Genomic DNA, 16,378 nt, shown 5'->3' on the forward strand with positions numbered 1-16,378 from the left:
ATGAAAAAAAAAAAAAGTAGAAGTATAGTTTTTATCCTGACTCGAGAGTACTAGCACTTTGCTCCATGGATTTAACACAGGTGCGAGTCAGAAGATAAACAAGCTCCATTATTATTACCAAGAAAGCCTGTGGTTGTTAATGTTTTTGTATAACTGTCAGGAACCTCAAACCATCAAAAGTGAGGATAACTTAGCAATAAAGCCTCCCTGATAACAACACAGAAATAAAACACTTTGTCTCCTATAAATTCACTTGTACAAAAGAATATATTATTAAACTTTGTAAGAGTTGATCTTGTTCTCAAAGTTGGTTGAATGTTTTCCCAAACACACTGAGGCTGAGCTATTAGCATATGAATGCTGCCTAAAAGGCTGCTGTCTCAGAGGGTTTCTTGTACCTGCAGAGATCAGTCTGTGCATGGTCTGACAACAAGATGGAAGTCTTCAGTTATCATAGACCTGATCCACAGGGAATTAAGGGTAATGGAAAAGATTCCACTGTTATTATTGGATCAGTATACTCAAGAGTCAAGCTGTATCTGATGTGCATTTTTTCCAGTTTTATATGAAGTCACTGGAGCTCTGCCCATGAGAATCAAATTGCCCAATCTGAGCCATATCCATTCTATTGCAATATATTCAATAGCTTAGCCATTCATAGAGGGAAACAGTCTATATAGCCTTTATTGGAAGTGCTCACGTGATGTTTCAAAATTTGTTTAAGACACTGAAGAGAAATTTACTGGAGACTTTATGAGCTGTAATAACTAAGAAAGTGGCTTCCAAGCCAATTGTTAAAAATCACATCCCAGCTCTGCATTAACAGTCTCTCTTCTCTATCCGTTCCTCAGCTGAAGTTCAGTTTGCAGTCTACTAGGCATCATTACCTCAGTAATGTTAAGGACCAGACACCGAATCAGAAAAATTCCAACTTTCCAGAGGAACTTCAAGATGTGAATAAAATGTAGTATGGAACCAGGACATATTAAAAACATCCACTATTGTACTTAAAATACCCTTACTTTCAAATTTACTTTCCACTTGTAACATGGTTACTTTTGCACAGCACATATGCAGATAATAAATTTAATTGGGGTGGATACTGCTGCCAAGACAAGAATTCTCTCTCTCTAGCACCCCAGGTAGGCTTTATGCTGTTCTCATCAACTACAGAGCACCACACATTGCACTGTAGCTATGAGGATTGTGCTGCCTCTGTGCTGCAGCATACAGTCTATTACTCAAGAGTCTCATAATACAATGCTATTTTTACATTACTTAGGAGTCTTGGTATCATCTTACATTCATGCCACTAAGTAAGAACAAGTGATCCACTTACTGACAAAGTGCTCCAACAATATGCATATGTATTTTTCTTACCAAATAATTTCTGCAATACTTGTCCGTCATACAGGTCTTCAGCCAAGTCTTTCACAATAATCCTCTCTCCTACCAACACATCATTAATCCAGTCAATTAATACCTATATGGGAAACACAAATTTGGCAGGATTATACACTATTCACTTGCAATTTAAAACACATGTCGTTTTGTACAATGATGAAAATACTCAGCAAAAAGAACATCAAAGCTGCAACGGTTCAAAACACAATCAGTCTGAAATGCCATCAGATGAAATTAGGAAGGACTTAGGTTTACAAGGAGGTAAGAAATGTGCTGATTATACCAGCAGTTTTCTCTGTCTGATGCACTCAGACACCACTTTGATTCTTCTAAGGTAGCTTAGTGAATGCAACACAAAGTCTAGACGAATACAGTATTGATGCAGTGCTTTCTTAAGGGAAATTTGTCCTTTTATTTCACTAGTATATTAATATTTGATTAGGAAGCAAAATGTGTTGAAGTCATTTCTAATGAAGCTTCTTGCAAAAGTCCCCAAACCAAGAATCAAAAAGAGTAAGAGGGAACTCAGTGTGAACTTAAATTGGGGACAGGATGGGACTAAAAATGAAGACTCAGTACTTTAATCCAAATCATTAGTCTCTATATGCTTTACCTAAAGATACTGTAAAAAATGATGTGCCCATTTCACTGGGATGTATGCACCATGTGGTTTCATTTAATTAACATCCAAGTGCTTTGAAGTGTTCAAATGAAAGAGGCAGGGACGGCATTAAAAATAGTTTCACTTTCTTGAAAGTGTTTACATGCTTTTCATTACCTTCATTAGTTCTTGTAATTTTGGGTCATTTCTGGAATTTGGATCAACCATTGTTCGGACTTCATTTTCCTCTAGAAGGTTTAAAAGATAGATATTAGAAACTATTAAGGCATAATACCTTATTTTACATCAAGCTTTTATGTTGAGATGTAAAATTGTTATGAATTACCTAGCATAGTGTCCTCAGGGTCTAGTTCAAATGGAATTGGACTGAGAGGTAAGTTAATGGCATTTATTCCTTCCTCCTGCAATTCAGATACTAGGAAATAAAAAAGAGCTTGGTCAAATTTCAATTCAATTTTACTTACTATTTCACTCTTGCTAAAAATAGCATTAATTTCTTTATAGGAACATGACTATTAGATAAGCTACTAAGTATAATTACAGCAATAAAATATAGCTAACAAAGATGGGAGGCCCAGTCAAACAAATCTTTACTTGTACAAGTAGCTTTTGCATGGGTAATGGTACTGAAATCAATACAATTTCCTCCAAGCCTTTTCAGGATAAGGTCCATTATTCCTCAAATTTTAAAACTCTCACTCACATTTTAATGATCTTGACATTTAAAAACCAAATCATTTTAGCTGAAGGAAACAATTACTCCTCTCAGCTGTCACTTATGCTCTGAAGGTGCTTCAAGTTTGGCTACTTAAGAAGACCTGTGTCTAACCGTGTATCTGCGTAGGAGCTGCCAGACTGACAATTTAGGATTGAAGGTGCAGCTGCAGCACACTGTGCTTGAGGATGCTGCTCCCTCTGTTATTCAGGTCAGAGATCTTTTGGAGCAGACTGTGGGTTGCTTCTGGTGGGTGTCCTTGAGTTTTATTGGTAGAAACCATGGCAGCAGGACACAGGGGAAAGATAGCAGGGCACAGGGGGAGAATAATGAACCCTCAAAAGCACTGCCTTCGCATGGAGTCTAGACACCAGCCGGGAAAGAATCTGCACATGGGAGCAGCGAAGTAATCCAAAATCCCACCGTTTGGACATGCCCACAGTTGTCAGGAAATATGGCTGAGTAAGAACTCAGCCAAAGTCTCCTAATGCCACAAAAAGCAACATCCTTGTGATGCATGCTCTAGGGCAGCAGGACCAGAGAGATTCAGAGAAGCAGCAGTCCTGGTGATGAAGGATACAGAGAAGGCAGAGTTACTGAATGCCACCTTTGCTTCAGTCTTTACTGCTAAGGGCAGCCCTCAAGAATCCCAGACCCTGGAGATGAGAAAAAAAGTGCGAGGAAAGGAAGACTCTCCCTTGGTCGAGGGGGATTGGCTTAGAGATCTTTTAGGCAAACTTGGCATCCACAAATCCATGGGCCCAGATGGCATGCACCAACAAATACTTAGGGAGCTGGCAGATGTTATTGCTAGGCTGCTCTCCATCATCTCTGAAAGGTCATGGAGAATGGGAGAGAGAGGTGCCTCAGGACTGGAAGGAAGCCAATGTCACCTCAGTCTTCAGAAAGGGCAAGGAGGAGGACCCAGGAACTACAGGCCAGTCAGCCTCACCTCCATCCCTGGAAAGGGGATGGAACAGCTCATTCTGGGTGTCATCTCCAGACATTCGGAGGAAAAGAAGGTGATCAGGAGTAGCCAGCATGGATTCACCAAGGGGAAATCCTGCTTAACCAGTCTGATAGCTTTCTGTGATGGACTGACTGGCTGAGTAGATGAGGGGAGAGCAGTGGAAATTATGTACCTTGACTTCAGCAAGGCTTTTGACACTGTCTCCCATAACATCCTCCTAGAGAAGCTCTGGAAGTGCGGGCTGGATGAGTGGACAGTGAGGTGGATTGAGAACTGGCTGAAAGGCAGAGCTCAGAGGGTTGTCATCAGCAGCACAGTCTAGTTGGAGGCCTGGAGCTAGTGGTGTTCCCCAGGGCTCAGTACTAGCTCCAGTCCTGCTCATCTTCTTCATCAGTGACCTGGACAGAGTGCCTCCTCAGCAAGTTTGCTGATGATATCAAGCCGGGAGGAGTGGCTGACACACCTGAGGGCTGTGCTGCCATTCAGAGAGATTTACGCAGGCTGGAGAATTGGGCAGAGAGGAACATCATGAGGTTCAAACAGGGCAAGTGCAGGGTCTTGCACCTAGGGAGAACAAACCCTAGGCACCAGGACAAGCTGGGGGCTGACCTGCTGGAAAACAGCTCTGCAGAGAAGGACCTGGGAGTGCTGGTGGATGAAAAGTTGACCATGAGGCAGCAATGTGCCCTTGTGGCAAAGAAGGCCAATGGTATCCTGGGGTGCATTGGGAAGACTTGCCAGCAGGTCGAGTGAGGTGATCCTGCCCCTCTACTCAGTCCTGGGGAGGCCTCGTCTCGAGTACTGTGTCCAGTTCTGGGCTCCCCAGTACAAGAGAGACAAGGAGCTACTGCAGAGAGTCCAAGGTAGGGCTACGAAGATGATTAGAGGACTAGCGCATCTCTCTTATGAGGAAAGGCTGCAAGAGCTGGGCCTGTTTATCCTGCAGAAGACTGAGATAGGATCTTATCAATGTCTATAAATACCTTAAGGGAGAGTGTCAAGAGGATGGGGCTGGACTCTTTTTCAGTGTCCCCAGTGACAGGACAAGAGATAACAGGCACAAACTGAAACACAGGAAGTTCTGCCTGAATATGAGGAAGAACTTATTCATTGTGAAGGTGACGGAGCACTGGAACAGGCTGCCCAGAGAGGTTGTGGAGTCTCCTTCTCGGGAGATATTCAAAACCCTGTGGACGTGATCTGGATACGATCCTGTGCAACATATTCTAGGTGATCCTGCTTGAGCAGGGAGGTTGGACTAGATGATCTCCAGAGGCCTCTTCCAACTTCAACCATTCTGTAATTATGTGAAAATTAATCCTGCCTCTAGTTCTGTACTGTACAGGTTCTCTGCCTGCTACAGTTTGGAGCAATTTTGTTTATGCCTCCAGGTGATCTCAATTTTAACAGGTTGCGAAGACAAAACAATGCCTACACTGCCCAAACAGATCTCTGTAACAGAAGAGAATAAACACAAACAAGCCAATATGCTAACCTACAGTTATGGACACTACTCAGCACTGTGCAGGGAGGGTACCTGCTTCAGTGATCAGCCAGATTTGTAGCTGCTTTGTAACCAAGGATTCAGTATAAATCTGATTTACGGAACCAGGAAAGAAGCTTGCTGTCTTCTGAATGATGAACAATGTTGTTTTGACCACTCCTTTTCCAGTGTACAGACTTTCAAAACAACCAGTCATTAGCACATTTATTATTTAAACTTAAATAACTTAATGAACTGAAATACATGTTTTACAGGTATATGCAGATTCACTATCTAACATTTTAGATTCACTATATGAAACTGACCAATTTTATTTTGAAAATGACTCAGAAAAAATAGGTTTGGAGAAAACACAAAAGTAGAAAGTGACAGCAGAGATCCTGTGTTTTGTTTCCAGCCCTATGACTGCCTTGTAATTTAGCATTTAGAAAACTGTTTTACCTCTCTCTCTTAACTTCTTGTGTGCAATAAGAATAGCTCAATTTCACATGGATACCGTGACACACGGTTAGTAAGTGTGATAACAGTATTTAAAACTTTCCAGATACTTTCTATGCTTTGTGAAATGTTCTGCCAGATGAAATGACTATGCACATTTTAAGAGTCTGTGTAGCAGAACTTATGAATCTATATAAGATTCATAGCAATAATGGCTGTTAGAATGCTTATTGCTTTTAATAATGCAAAAACAACTTTGAAAAGCCTATTACCTTCCATACTAACTTCACGCCATACACTCATCCTGTTTATGTATCTGTAAAATACAAATACTGAGCAGCTCTAAAGAGCAATAAAATAATGTTGCCAGTAATAGTTCCCCAGATTGCTGTATATCCTCTCAAACTGAAGGCTGAAAGCAATGGACCAAATTAATCCCTCATGTAACCCCATCAAGTTCTGAGGAGTTATAGCAAGAATGAATTTGGTCTAGCATGCACAATCTCAGAAACTGTTTACACATAATGGCAATTTTTTGAACTGCTAGCACTCCCTGGAGAAAATCATTGTTGGTTTTATTACCCTCTTTGATTTTTTTTTGTTTTGGTTCAAAATTGTTATGGACACAAAAAATCAGTGGACAGAAAACTTCCTTGTGGAGGTCTTTCTTTCTGTTCTGAAACGTTTAGTTCATAAAGAGCTTCCGCACAAAGGTTCCTAGGCAAAAAACTTTTTAAACATCAGTCCCAGGAGGGAGCATATTAAATAAAGTCTGTTCAAGCTACATGTCTCCACTGAGGTCTCCTATCCCAAAGGGCTGGATGCTCTGCTTGGGCAGGACATACTGGAGGAAGCAATCAGTTCATTTTCCTAGTGAAGGATAGTGGTGGAAAGCTTTTGGTTCCTCTCTCCAGGAGGAGACCAACCAGCACAGCTTGCTGAGACTTCTGCGAGGAGACTGAGTGGACTTTATACGGTATTCTTTACAAGGCAGTTGTCCACTGAAATCCTCCATTTTTGTTCTCTAATGTGCATGATACATGACTTCTCCACCCTACTTTTAATGACAGGACCATCACCACACTATCACAGTTTCCAAGAAAAGAGAAAACAAAGAATATGTGATCAAAAAGAGCACATATATCTCCCTAATCTATAAATTTTAATCACATGATCAAATAACAGATTCATGTATTTTTGTGTGCAAGGGGAACATTAAAAACAAATAAAATCATACTAAAATATATGAATCCAATATAATCGATCTGTTCTGGAATTCACTGAAAGTGCTACTGTACAGTACAGGCTAAGCCCTGCCTTGAGGTAGGCAAGTAATGGTTTTGTTGCCACTGAAGCAGTCAGCCTTAACACAGTATGTTTCTCACACCTGTCCTAGCCACATGCAGAGCCTACGCAATCCACAGCACACCTCCAGTTGGATCCCATTTGCCAGACAGAGAGGACAGCAATACTGCCTGCTCTCCTTCCTCGACACCACATTCTGCAGTCCACAATATGTGGACGCCAGGTTGATGTTAGCCCCGCCACAGACTCCTTTTGCCTTCCTGTCCCCAACATGACGGAGAAACCCTGAGCCCAGTAGCATCTTTTTCATATCTTTCCCAATATGGAAAAGAAAAGATTTTGCCACTGAATAATAACGCTATTAAAAACATCAGGTAAAAATATATGCATTATATCAAGCCATATGCAAAGAGAAAGAAAATGTATTATGTAATTTAGCCAGCGCTTTCTAAGAACTTCCTTCAAAAAATTTCCATGACAAACTACTCCACTTAGGTGTTTATAGAGGAACCAGAAAAAATGTGATTGAGGTTATGAGTTTGCATATCACAGTTTCAGCAGAGGAATCTATTTTTGAGCTGCTTGTCTTTCATTTCTTTTAATTAGTTTTCATGAAAATCACATAAGCAATTATAGAATTTTAATAAAAACAAAGCGCACAGGTTTTGGGAGAAATTTTGCAGCAGCTGAAATTAAAAGATCATGTCATTTCTTGACATACTTTGAAGAATGACTTATAACATCAGCATGGCTTCTTCTCTCTGTTTTACAGTATAAAAACCCAGGAAGGGAAGAGCAGACATGGCTATAGCAGCTAACATATAGGAGTCAGACTTGCAGGGCTGCCTGCTCCACGTCAGAGGCTCCCTGGCCACAGGATGACTCCAGCAGCAGAGGAGAGAGCTTTTCTGCTCTCACCTCCCTTGCTGCTGCTGCAGCCAAGATGCAGCCAGTAAGTGGACTACCATGGTGCTAGTTCTCCTTCGTGCTTAATCTGGCATAATTAAGGGGCTTTATATTTTTGGACCTGAGAAAAAACACAGGCCTATAGTTTTTTACGATCACTGGGCTGAGTGGAATTGAGGGTTGAATGTACTTTTAAGGCAAAATCCTTAAAAGCAAGGGAGTTGCACATAGCATAGACAAATCTCTGTGCATTGGCAATGTGGAAGTCCCAATTTTAACTCTGGCTAAGAAGTGGATATTTTTCTCCTCAGACTTCTGATTAATCTCCACTTGCCAAATCTGTTATGATGTAATCAAGCGCAACTCCACTGATACCCGCTGTCAACAGACTTCCTCATATCACTCCAGCACCAAATTTGGCCCCAGAGCTGGGGAGTCCACAAGCTTTTATCAGCTACAACCACAGCAGCTATTTTAAGCTGGACAGAGTACTTACTGTTTCAGATGATCTAGGATTACAAGGTCATAAACCTACACTATCAAATCCAGGCGGGTGCTACGAGCCAAACTCTGCCCTTTGATGCATGTATTCAGCTGCCATCGAAACTGTTGGAAGCTGAGCACATCTGAAAGGGGAGTACTGCCCATACGGTTTAAATTGGCTTAATTCCTCTAGTACACGCAGCCTGTTGCTCCACATTGTATTTATTAGACAGTTTCATTTGGGTTTTTTACTTGTTTATTTTGTGTGCTGAAGGCTTTTTCCTGCCCTCTTTAGTATTCAGGGCCTAATAACATTCTGATTTGAGTAAAAACATATCTTATAATTTAACTGTGCTCAGAAATGCCACCTCATCCAATGCACTCTCTGTGGCTTAGACGTATTTTAGCGTATCTGTCCAAAGAATCTTAAAACAAATATGGCAAGATGTAGCGTTAAATAGTCTCTTTCTCTGAGTACTAAGCCATGTCCTTCCATATCACTGATTCCGCGCTTACAAAATTAAAATTACTCAAGTGCTACAACACTAACAGATCAATTATGTAAATTTGTGATTATCTATAGAGTTGAACATTAATGCTGGAAGAGCATGGTGATATAATATCTTTAACCTCAATAATTCAAAAGAGATTTAAACACACACAAACTTAAATATACTTAAATATATAAATACATACATTTGCATTTCTTTATATATGCCTTAAAAAAAAAGCCCACTTTTTTCCATCCAAGATTTCTCCATCAATTTTAAGGCTACAAATACTTTGTTTTCCTTTGTGCAAGCTGATAGCTTGCTGACGTTCACATGACTCCAGGAATTTAAGCTTTACATAAAAAGTCCAACGAAAATCTACCTGTTACTGTAAACTACTATAGCAGACAGTAGCTTTATGTACAGTGTCTCTCTCTTAAGCTACTTTTTCCTGGAACAAGCACAACTTGGAAAGCTAGCTGCAGACAACATATTGCCAGAGTTACATTGGATATTTGTATACACACCCACATTCAAACACACATGCATAAGCTACATACATTTAGGAAGCCAGAAATTACAGCCTGTTTAGAAAAATGTTGATTTCCAATAGGAAATGTCTTTGCTGCTCTTGTACAGACAGTGATATCCACTCAATTACAGTGGAGCCAAATTTAGATTAATTGTTTTTGGTTTCATATTCTTGTTACTGGGAACAAGTTTCTGATAAAACGCTTGTGACCTTAATGGCTTGCTTCTGTAACCACTTATGCACAAGAGCAGTTTTACACAGTTTTACTCTTTTCATTTACTCGAGAGTCTGCAATGCAGAGTGTAAATAACTGTATCTGCATAGATTTCAGCGGATTTATCCCAATTTATACCAGCTCACTGGCTCAGTGTGATTCCAATTCTCCCTCACACACTCTACTTTTATACCCTGATATCAGTTCAGTGGAGTAATTCTGAATTTGTACTGGCAAATATAAGAAGAGATCCAAATTACCTAACTTGGCCTCAGAGAGAGAGAGAATGCACAAAAACATTTTCAAAAATTCCTAGTTTAAGTTTTCACAAAATTATGTTGTTTACCCAAGCAAACTTATGCAATTGCTTTCTGGGCTATATCCAAAATGTTATTTTCTAATGCTAATGTGTGTGCATCTTATAATTCCACAAAGGGAAAAGAAAATATTAATCTAAAATGGTACTGCCTAATTTTCTTGAATACATAATTCACCCAATGTTCATTTTGGCAGCTCAGCTTTAACTCTGAAACAAAAGAAATCTGCACAAAGGACAATAAATCTGCATTACGTATGGTACTAAAATGATCCAATGGATTTATAGATGTTTACAAGTTCACAGAGTGTGACACAGCGTTCACCAGAAATTCGATATTCACAGCACAAAACATCATAAACATATGTCTGCAACTACAAAAGGGCCTTTTTATGTGGGGATCATTGTTAAAATTGTCTTCAGAACATAAACTTTAAGTTGTAAATGCTACTCCCCATTTATTCTCCAAGACATAACAAATGAGGAAAGAAAAGCAGAGATATGTTTGTAATTGGAAATGTTTCTCAGGAAATGATCTGTACAGGAACATCATTCTCATTCCATTAACTGCTGACTCCAAGCCAGCCATTTGTAAAAGTAAATAAATATGCAAACTGGCAGACAACAATGTGCCTTCCTTTAATGTTACTGCGTTAGTACCCAGTCTCCAAAAAAGAATCCATCTTCTTTTCTCATTTCTCCATTAAATCAAACATGGCATATATGCAAAAAGAATAACAGAAATACTGTACACAAAAGAAGAATGGGAGTAATGCTATAATTTAAATTTCAGGTATGCAATACAAATTGAATGCTTATTGCCTTGAACTTTCTTGAAAGTCTAAAGCTGCTCACAAGTACCTCAGTGCTTAGTTTGTTGTACCTAGAGCTCTTTCTTCTTTCCAATAAATTGGAAAAAAAAAATCCTCCATAGATTGGTAAATCCATAGTCTGAGTAGGTAAAAAGAAATAACAACAACTACAACACAGAAAAAGCAGGAGCAAAAACAATGCTTTTAAAGTGTATACATGATCTTCTTAGCTACATCATAAGTAGCCTCATTAAACCTTACAGGCTTTAACATTTCATTTGGGATGAAGGCCCTTTCTCAGAATTTTCCTGTAGTTTCTAAGAGGTAACAAGTGGTGTCAAGCTAAAGTAGATGCTGGTCATTCCATTCATTCCTTCAATGCATTCTCTCAACAGATCTTTAAAAATACGGGAGCAGTATCTGCAGATGTTTTTGTAAAGCCTGTCACCCTATAGAAGTACTTTAAATATCATTGAAAAAGTCCCCACAAGGCTGCATTAGAAACAAAGGCAGATAGGAGTTCAAACTACTCTGATTTTCCCTCCACTGCAGAACTAACTATGCATATATGAAATGTTTTGACCATTCCAGGTCCTTATCAGAACTTGCTATATTGAGCCTGACAGCAACTTGAAACTCCTGAAATGGCCTCAAATGCCATGGCAGAGTCCTTGTGCAGAAGATATCTGCAAGTTGCTAACTGGTCTGCACCTGGTATCCTTACATGCAAATTATTTTGTAGCAAATCCTTTTACAATTTATCGTGGTGCCACACATCTCAGAACTACATGGGATGCTCAGGGTTACGTGGAGACAGAGAGAACATTTGTATCCTCTACCTCAAAGTGAGAAGCCTGTACTTCTTGCGTTTTAAGGAATTTACAGCTAGCAACATGTGGGAGGGAGTCAGATAGACCAGTTGGCACAGTCCTCACCCTAATCAAGGGGAAGCAATAGTTCATCTTACATGCTCACCAAACGGCTACAATAGTTTGTTTCCAAATACTGTAGAGCGGAGAAGCCAGTTTTACAGGACTGACTTTTGCCTCATGTTCTCTGAATCAACCAGCTAACAGTTGCTCTTCCAACATCAACAAGGGTGCTCACGCAAAAAAGACAAAACCAGTGATCTGTTCCAAGAAGTCTTTCCCAGCTCAACAAGTTCTAAGTTTTCCCAAGTGAAAACCCCAAAATAGTTCTTAGGAATGTAAGGGCACACTAGCAGCAAGCTGAGGATTTCCTGAATTTCTTTTTCATTTCTTCTTATGTATCTAAAGTCTTGTTTTTGAAGGAGAAAAGAATTAAGTGCCAGACCCATTGCATCTCAAAAATCTAAATGACTTCTTATTGCAGGAGTTAGAAAAACGACTACATTCATTGGGAAGCTAACATTTCTTTTCAAAGACAGAGCACTGGTTTACACATCACATGCAGCCACAGTTTTCAAACTGCAGATCTTAGAGCTGCTTCTCTTTTATAAAAACATCTGGTAGTCTTCAAGAAATGACTTTGTGACAAAGGATTAAAAGCTTTGTAGTAAGTGGCCAGGTATTTTTACAACCCGGAGAGAAAAAACAAAAAATAAAACCAAAGAAACTAATTTCTTCTGAGGAATCTTCATGTTTCAAGATTTTTCTTTGGTATCAAAGTCAACCAAGATAAAGTTTGAGACTGACATCAAAGCTGGACAAGCAGCAAACACAAGATAAGACACAAGTGACTTAAAAGAGATGAAAATAATAATGTCTACAAAAGTGCAGATTTCTGACTTATGTTTGTAACTGAACGTGACTGGTGGAAATCTTCCTGCTCTTACGCAGCTGTTCAGACTGAAGGGTCATTTCAGGGACAAACAGGAATATATTATGGGTGTGGCAATCCCCAATGTCAGGACAGTCCTTCGAGAGCTTTGGTCAGCTGGCATAAAACACAGTATGGTATGATCAATAATACAGCTGTGGTTTCCTCCTAAAATGCATTTACACAAAAGTGTAAAATGATGATGCAAGACAGTGCTTTGGTAGCACAGGCTGGAAATTACGTTTGGCTTAGGAAAGCAGAGTTAGTTTGCATTTTGCATACTATTATCTCCATCATCCTATAGAGAGTATAAGTAGGTGATGCAATTTTATATTAAGAGATACATTTATACATTTTCTCTCTGGAGGCACAAATTGCACTTGTAAAAGGGAAGCTAGGTACTTAAAAATACAGCCTTAACTTGTCTGTGATGTTACAGAAAGTCTGAAGTAGAATGGACAGTAGTACCCACACCTCTTGATTCCCAAACCCATGTCACAGCGATGAGATCACCCCTCCTGTTGCATAATCAGCAGTAACGATTTTTATCCAGCCCTGAACACTGTCCTTCAAGGGCACTACCTGGTACTCTATCGTGCACTTCTGATCTTGCTCATTTCCTTACAAAACTCAAAATAGTTGCTCCAAGTTCCAAATGCCCTGTCTCAGAAAAATTACCCTGACTGAACTGTTCATCTAATTATGGTGTTCACATGTTTCTAAATTAGGAAAAAAATGGCAAGCACTATAAGCACGAGCATTGTAAGGCTAAACCCACAGCTCTGAATTACATTGCAATCTTCTTTCTAAGAATCACAAACAAGCAGTAAGTTCAGAGCAGCATTTGCTACCATCTGTCAAACACCATCAGATAAGGGAAACACCTCTGTGTAATATTCCTGTTAAATGTGTTCCAGGGTTCTTGTTATTACCGAATTGTCAATTTCAGCACCCAAAACACTGATACCAAGAGTAGCTGCAGCACAAGTTTTCCCACTTTAGAAGTGAACACACAAAAAAATTCTGTTGAAGGTTATTTGCTTGAATAGCAATTTTTTACAGAACTAACACACATTTAGAGTTTCCCAGAAACAATCTGCAACCTGCAGTTCTTGATGGTATAACTGATTTTAATATATTTATTAAGGAGAGTTTATTAAAATGTAAATAATGCAACATCAAACATAAATATTAAACTTGCTTAATACATGATAGGCATTCTCAAATCAGCTGTGTATCTGAAGCATGCTTTTGACCACAAATGACAATTTTCCCTAAGCGGAAATTCAAATGGTAAAAATCACTGTTTTCATATCGGATCCAGTATTACTTAGGGACTGAATCTGTACTAAGCTGATGTTAAAAGAATTACGTATTCATTTGAAATACCCTTGGGATGAAACTCTTAATTAAATCTCACTGACATTGCAGAAATATTTTCATGGAACAGCATTTGTAATGAACAAACTACAGTATTATCTTCCTCTGCTATCCAGGAAAAGCAAAGTCCGAGAGCAGCAGTAAGAAAATAAACTCCCATTCCTCAGAACATTAGAAAACAAAAAACACCTTTGACAAATAAAAAAAAAGGCAGAAAGTAACACTCATAAGAGTATTACTCACAGAAATCAAGGAGTAAAATAATTGAATGAGAAGGATCTAGTCTCCTACCTTTAGGGCAAAATGCTCCACAGCCCATCATACACTCGCCAGGCCACCTTCATAGTGTATCTTAGGGAGAACTGCGATCTTTAAGGTGTCCCAAGCCCCTTGCTCTGCAGCCCCCTTTGCTGCTGCTCTTCTCAGAAGCTGTATTAGCTTTAGAGACTGTTTTCTGACAGAATGGTCCAAGCACATCACAACTCTCAGCTCAGGGCATCGCTTCAGAACAAGTGACTGACTGCCTATATAATTTAATATGATGCCACATGAGACTCATAGACCATCTGCAAAAGAAACTAAATCTGCTTTTTGCAGCTTGGTAAGTTGCATTCTGAAAGCTGGGATGCAGTTTTGACTGTGTTCTTTTGTTATCTGTCATATAACTGAATGAAAGGCTCAAATAGCATGTGTAAAGCACGTTTTTATCAATCTCCTAGTCCATTTCTGCTGTAGATAATTTGTATTTTGCCCCCTCACAGCTGATATAAAGTCACCGTTCCCTTTAGAATATAGGGAAGGTCTGGGCATGGATATGGCAATATTGGAAGTGAAGCTTTATTTTTCTTTTTTTTGAGGGGAGGGGCAGTGTAGGGGGGAGCAAAGACTGGCTGAAGACCAAAGTCAACATGAGCCACAAAATCCTTGAAGCCTGCTGCCAGAATTGAGATGCATGTGTAATGTCATCAAATTCAGGTCCTGATCACTGTAGTTCTTTCTCTATAAATACTTTGCCCATTAAAACAATTAGCAAAACTCATATGCAAAAAGGATTAAACTCTAAAACAGACAAAAGCGTATACAAAACTAAGAAGCATGGGAAAGGACAGGCACATACCATCAAAACAGTAATAAACCACTGGTAGGAGATGAACTAGTCGTACAGGCTGTGGGCCCTTCCAAGGAGGGAGAGTAATGAAAAGATAATCTAGAGCAATTACTTACTCAGGATAAAAACTGCTATGAAGTTTCCTACAAACTAAAACTTTTCAAAAGCTGTAAAATGTTTAAGAGTCTGTTTCAACTTGGAGTAGAATGAGGGAAATGACACATCCCTGGCTCATTCCTAAGTGGAGGAAAATGGTTACATTTCTTGTTTCCAGTCAAGGTTCATTTAAAATATCAGTGCCAAAAGGTAAGTATGGAGAACCGAGATGTATTTCTTATTTAGGGTTATTCAGCTGTGCCACATGGCATTCCTACTCCAGGTTTTGTTTCAGATGTGAATCCCTGCAAAAAGATCACCATGTTTTCATCACTGTCACACTGGCACATTCACTGCCAGTTCTGGAGCCTCCGATACACATCAGTCTGCAGTTACTGGGTCACTCCTAGAAGTAGTTTTCCCCTTGCCAAAAACACTATTCTGTGTTGTATTTGCACACAGTAATGGGACTCCCCAGTCTGACTCCTGGAGTCCCACTGCTTTCTGGCACTGGGAAACCGGAATGCTGAACTGCTGAATAACAGCATTCAATTATAGGACAAAACTGAGCTGAAAGTTCTTTAGCAAACCTTCCTTTTCTTAATTTCTGAATAGAACAATAAGTGTCCCCGATATCTCCAAAGCAGAATTGCCCTAACAAAATAAGTACAGCTAAAGAAATACCAGTTTCCACTTGGAACATTGCGGAGAATGTTGAAGATGTTTGTATCTGGTTCTATGAAAATTCACAATCTGAAGCCACAGCATCCTGCATCATCTATTACATCTACTATATGTCACTCCTTTCCTATCACTTTTTCACTTGCATAAAACTAGCTGTTCTTCGAAAATAGTAAAAGCTGACTTTTTTATGATGAATTTTTATACTTACAGTAATGCCCCAAAGGTACCATCCATATAAGCTGTTTTAATGGGTGTAGTTACAGTACAGGAAGAAAGTTCTAAGTTATGTAAAGCAGAGTGTCCTTCTCAAAGGGCATACCATGGCAAGAGGTTGACAGTACACAGTCTGAAGAGCATAGTTTGGGGACAGGAAAACCGAGTAGAGGAATTTCTAAACATACTCTGTGCAATCCACTTATGCTCACAAGCATAAATTCAAGTGGGATTTAACTTCCAATTCCTATAATCTAACAACAGCAGCAACAACAAAATTGGCATTTAAAAAGCCCAAGTGCCTCCCTTTTCCTTCAGCAGAAATTACTGCAGGGAAAAAAAAGGCACATTGGTAAGATGCTTTGGGCCTAGCATTTCCCAAACT

The 16,378-nt window shown here is 39.4% G+C and overlaps 1 protein-coding gene across 1 annotated transcript in view; it reads right to left on the reverse strand.

Moving 5' to 3' along the window:
- Positions 1–16,378, reverse strand: part of PARVA (parvin alpha) — a 71,146-nt gene that overhangs the window by 23,577 nt on the left and 31,191 nt on the right. Inside the window, exons 2-4 of the mRNA XM_062576227.1 lie at positions 2,352–2,441; positions 2,183–2,253; positions 1,381–1,483 (exon numbers count right to left, since the gene is read on the reverse strand). Coding sequence (XP_062432211.1) covers positions 1,381–1,483; positions 2,183–2,253; positions 2,352–2,441 — 264 coding nt within the window. The remainder of the gene's footprint in view (positions 1–1,380; positions 1,484–2,182; positions 2,254–2,351; positions 2,442–16,378) is intronic.

Source organism: Rhea pennata, chromosome 5 (assembly GCF_028389875.1).
Source record: "Rhea pennata isolate bPtePen1 chromosome 5, bPtePen1.pri, whole genome shotgun sequence".
NCBI classification, from domain to species: domain Eukaryota; kingdom Metazoa; phylum Chordata; class Aves; order Rheiformes; family Rheidae; genus Rhea; species Rhea pennata.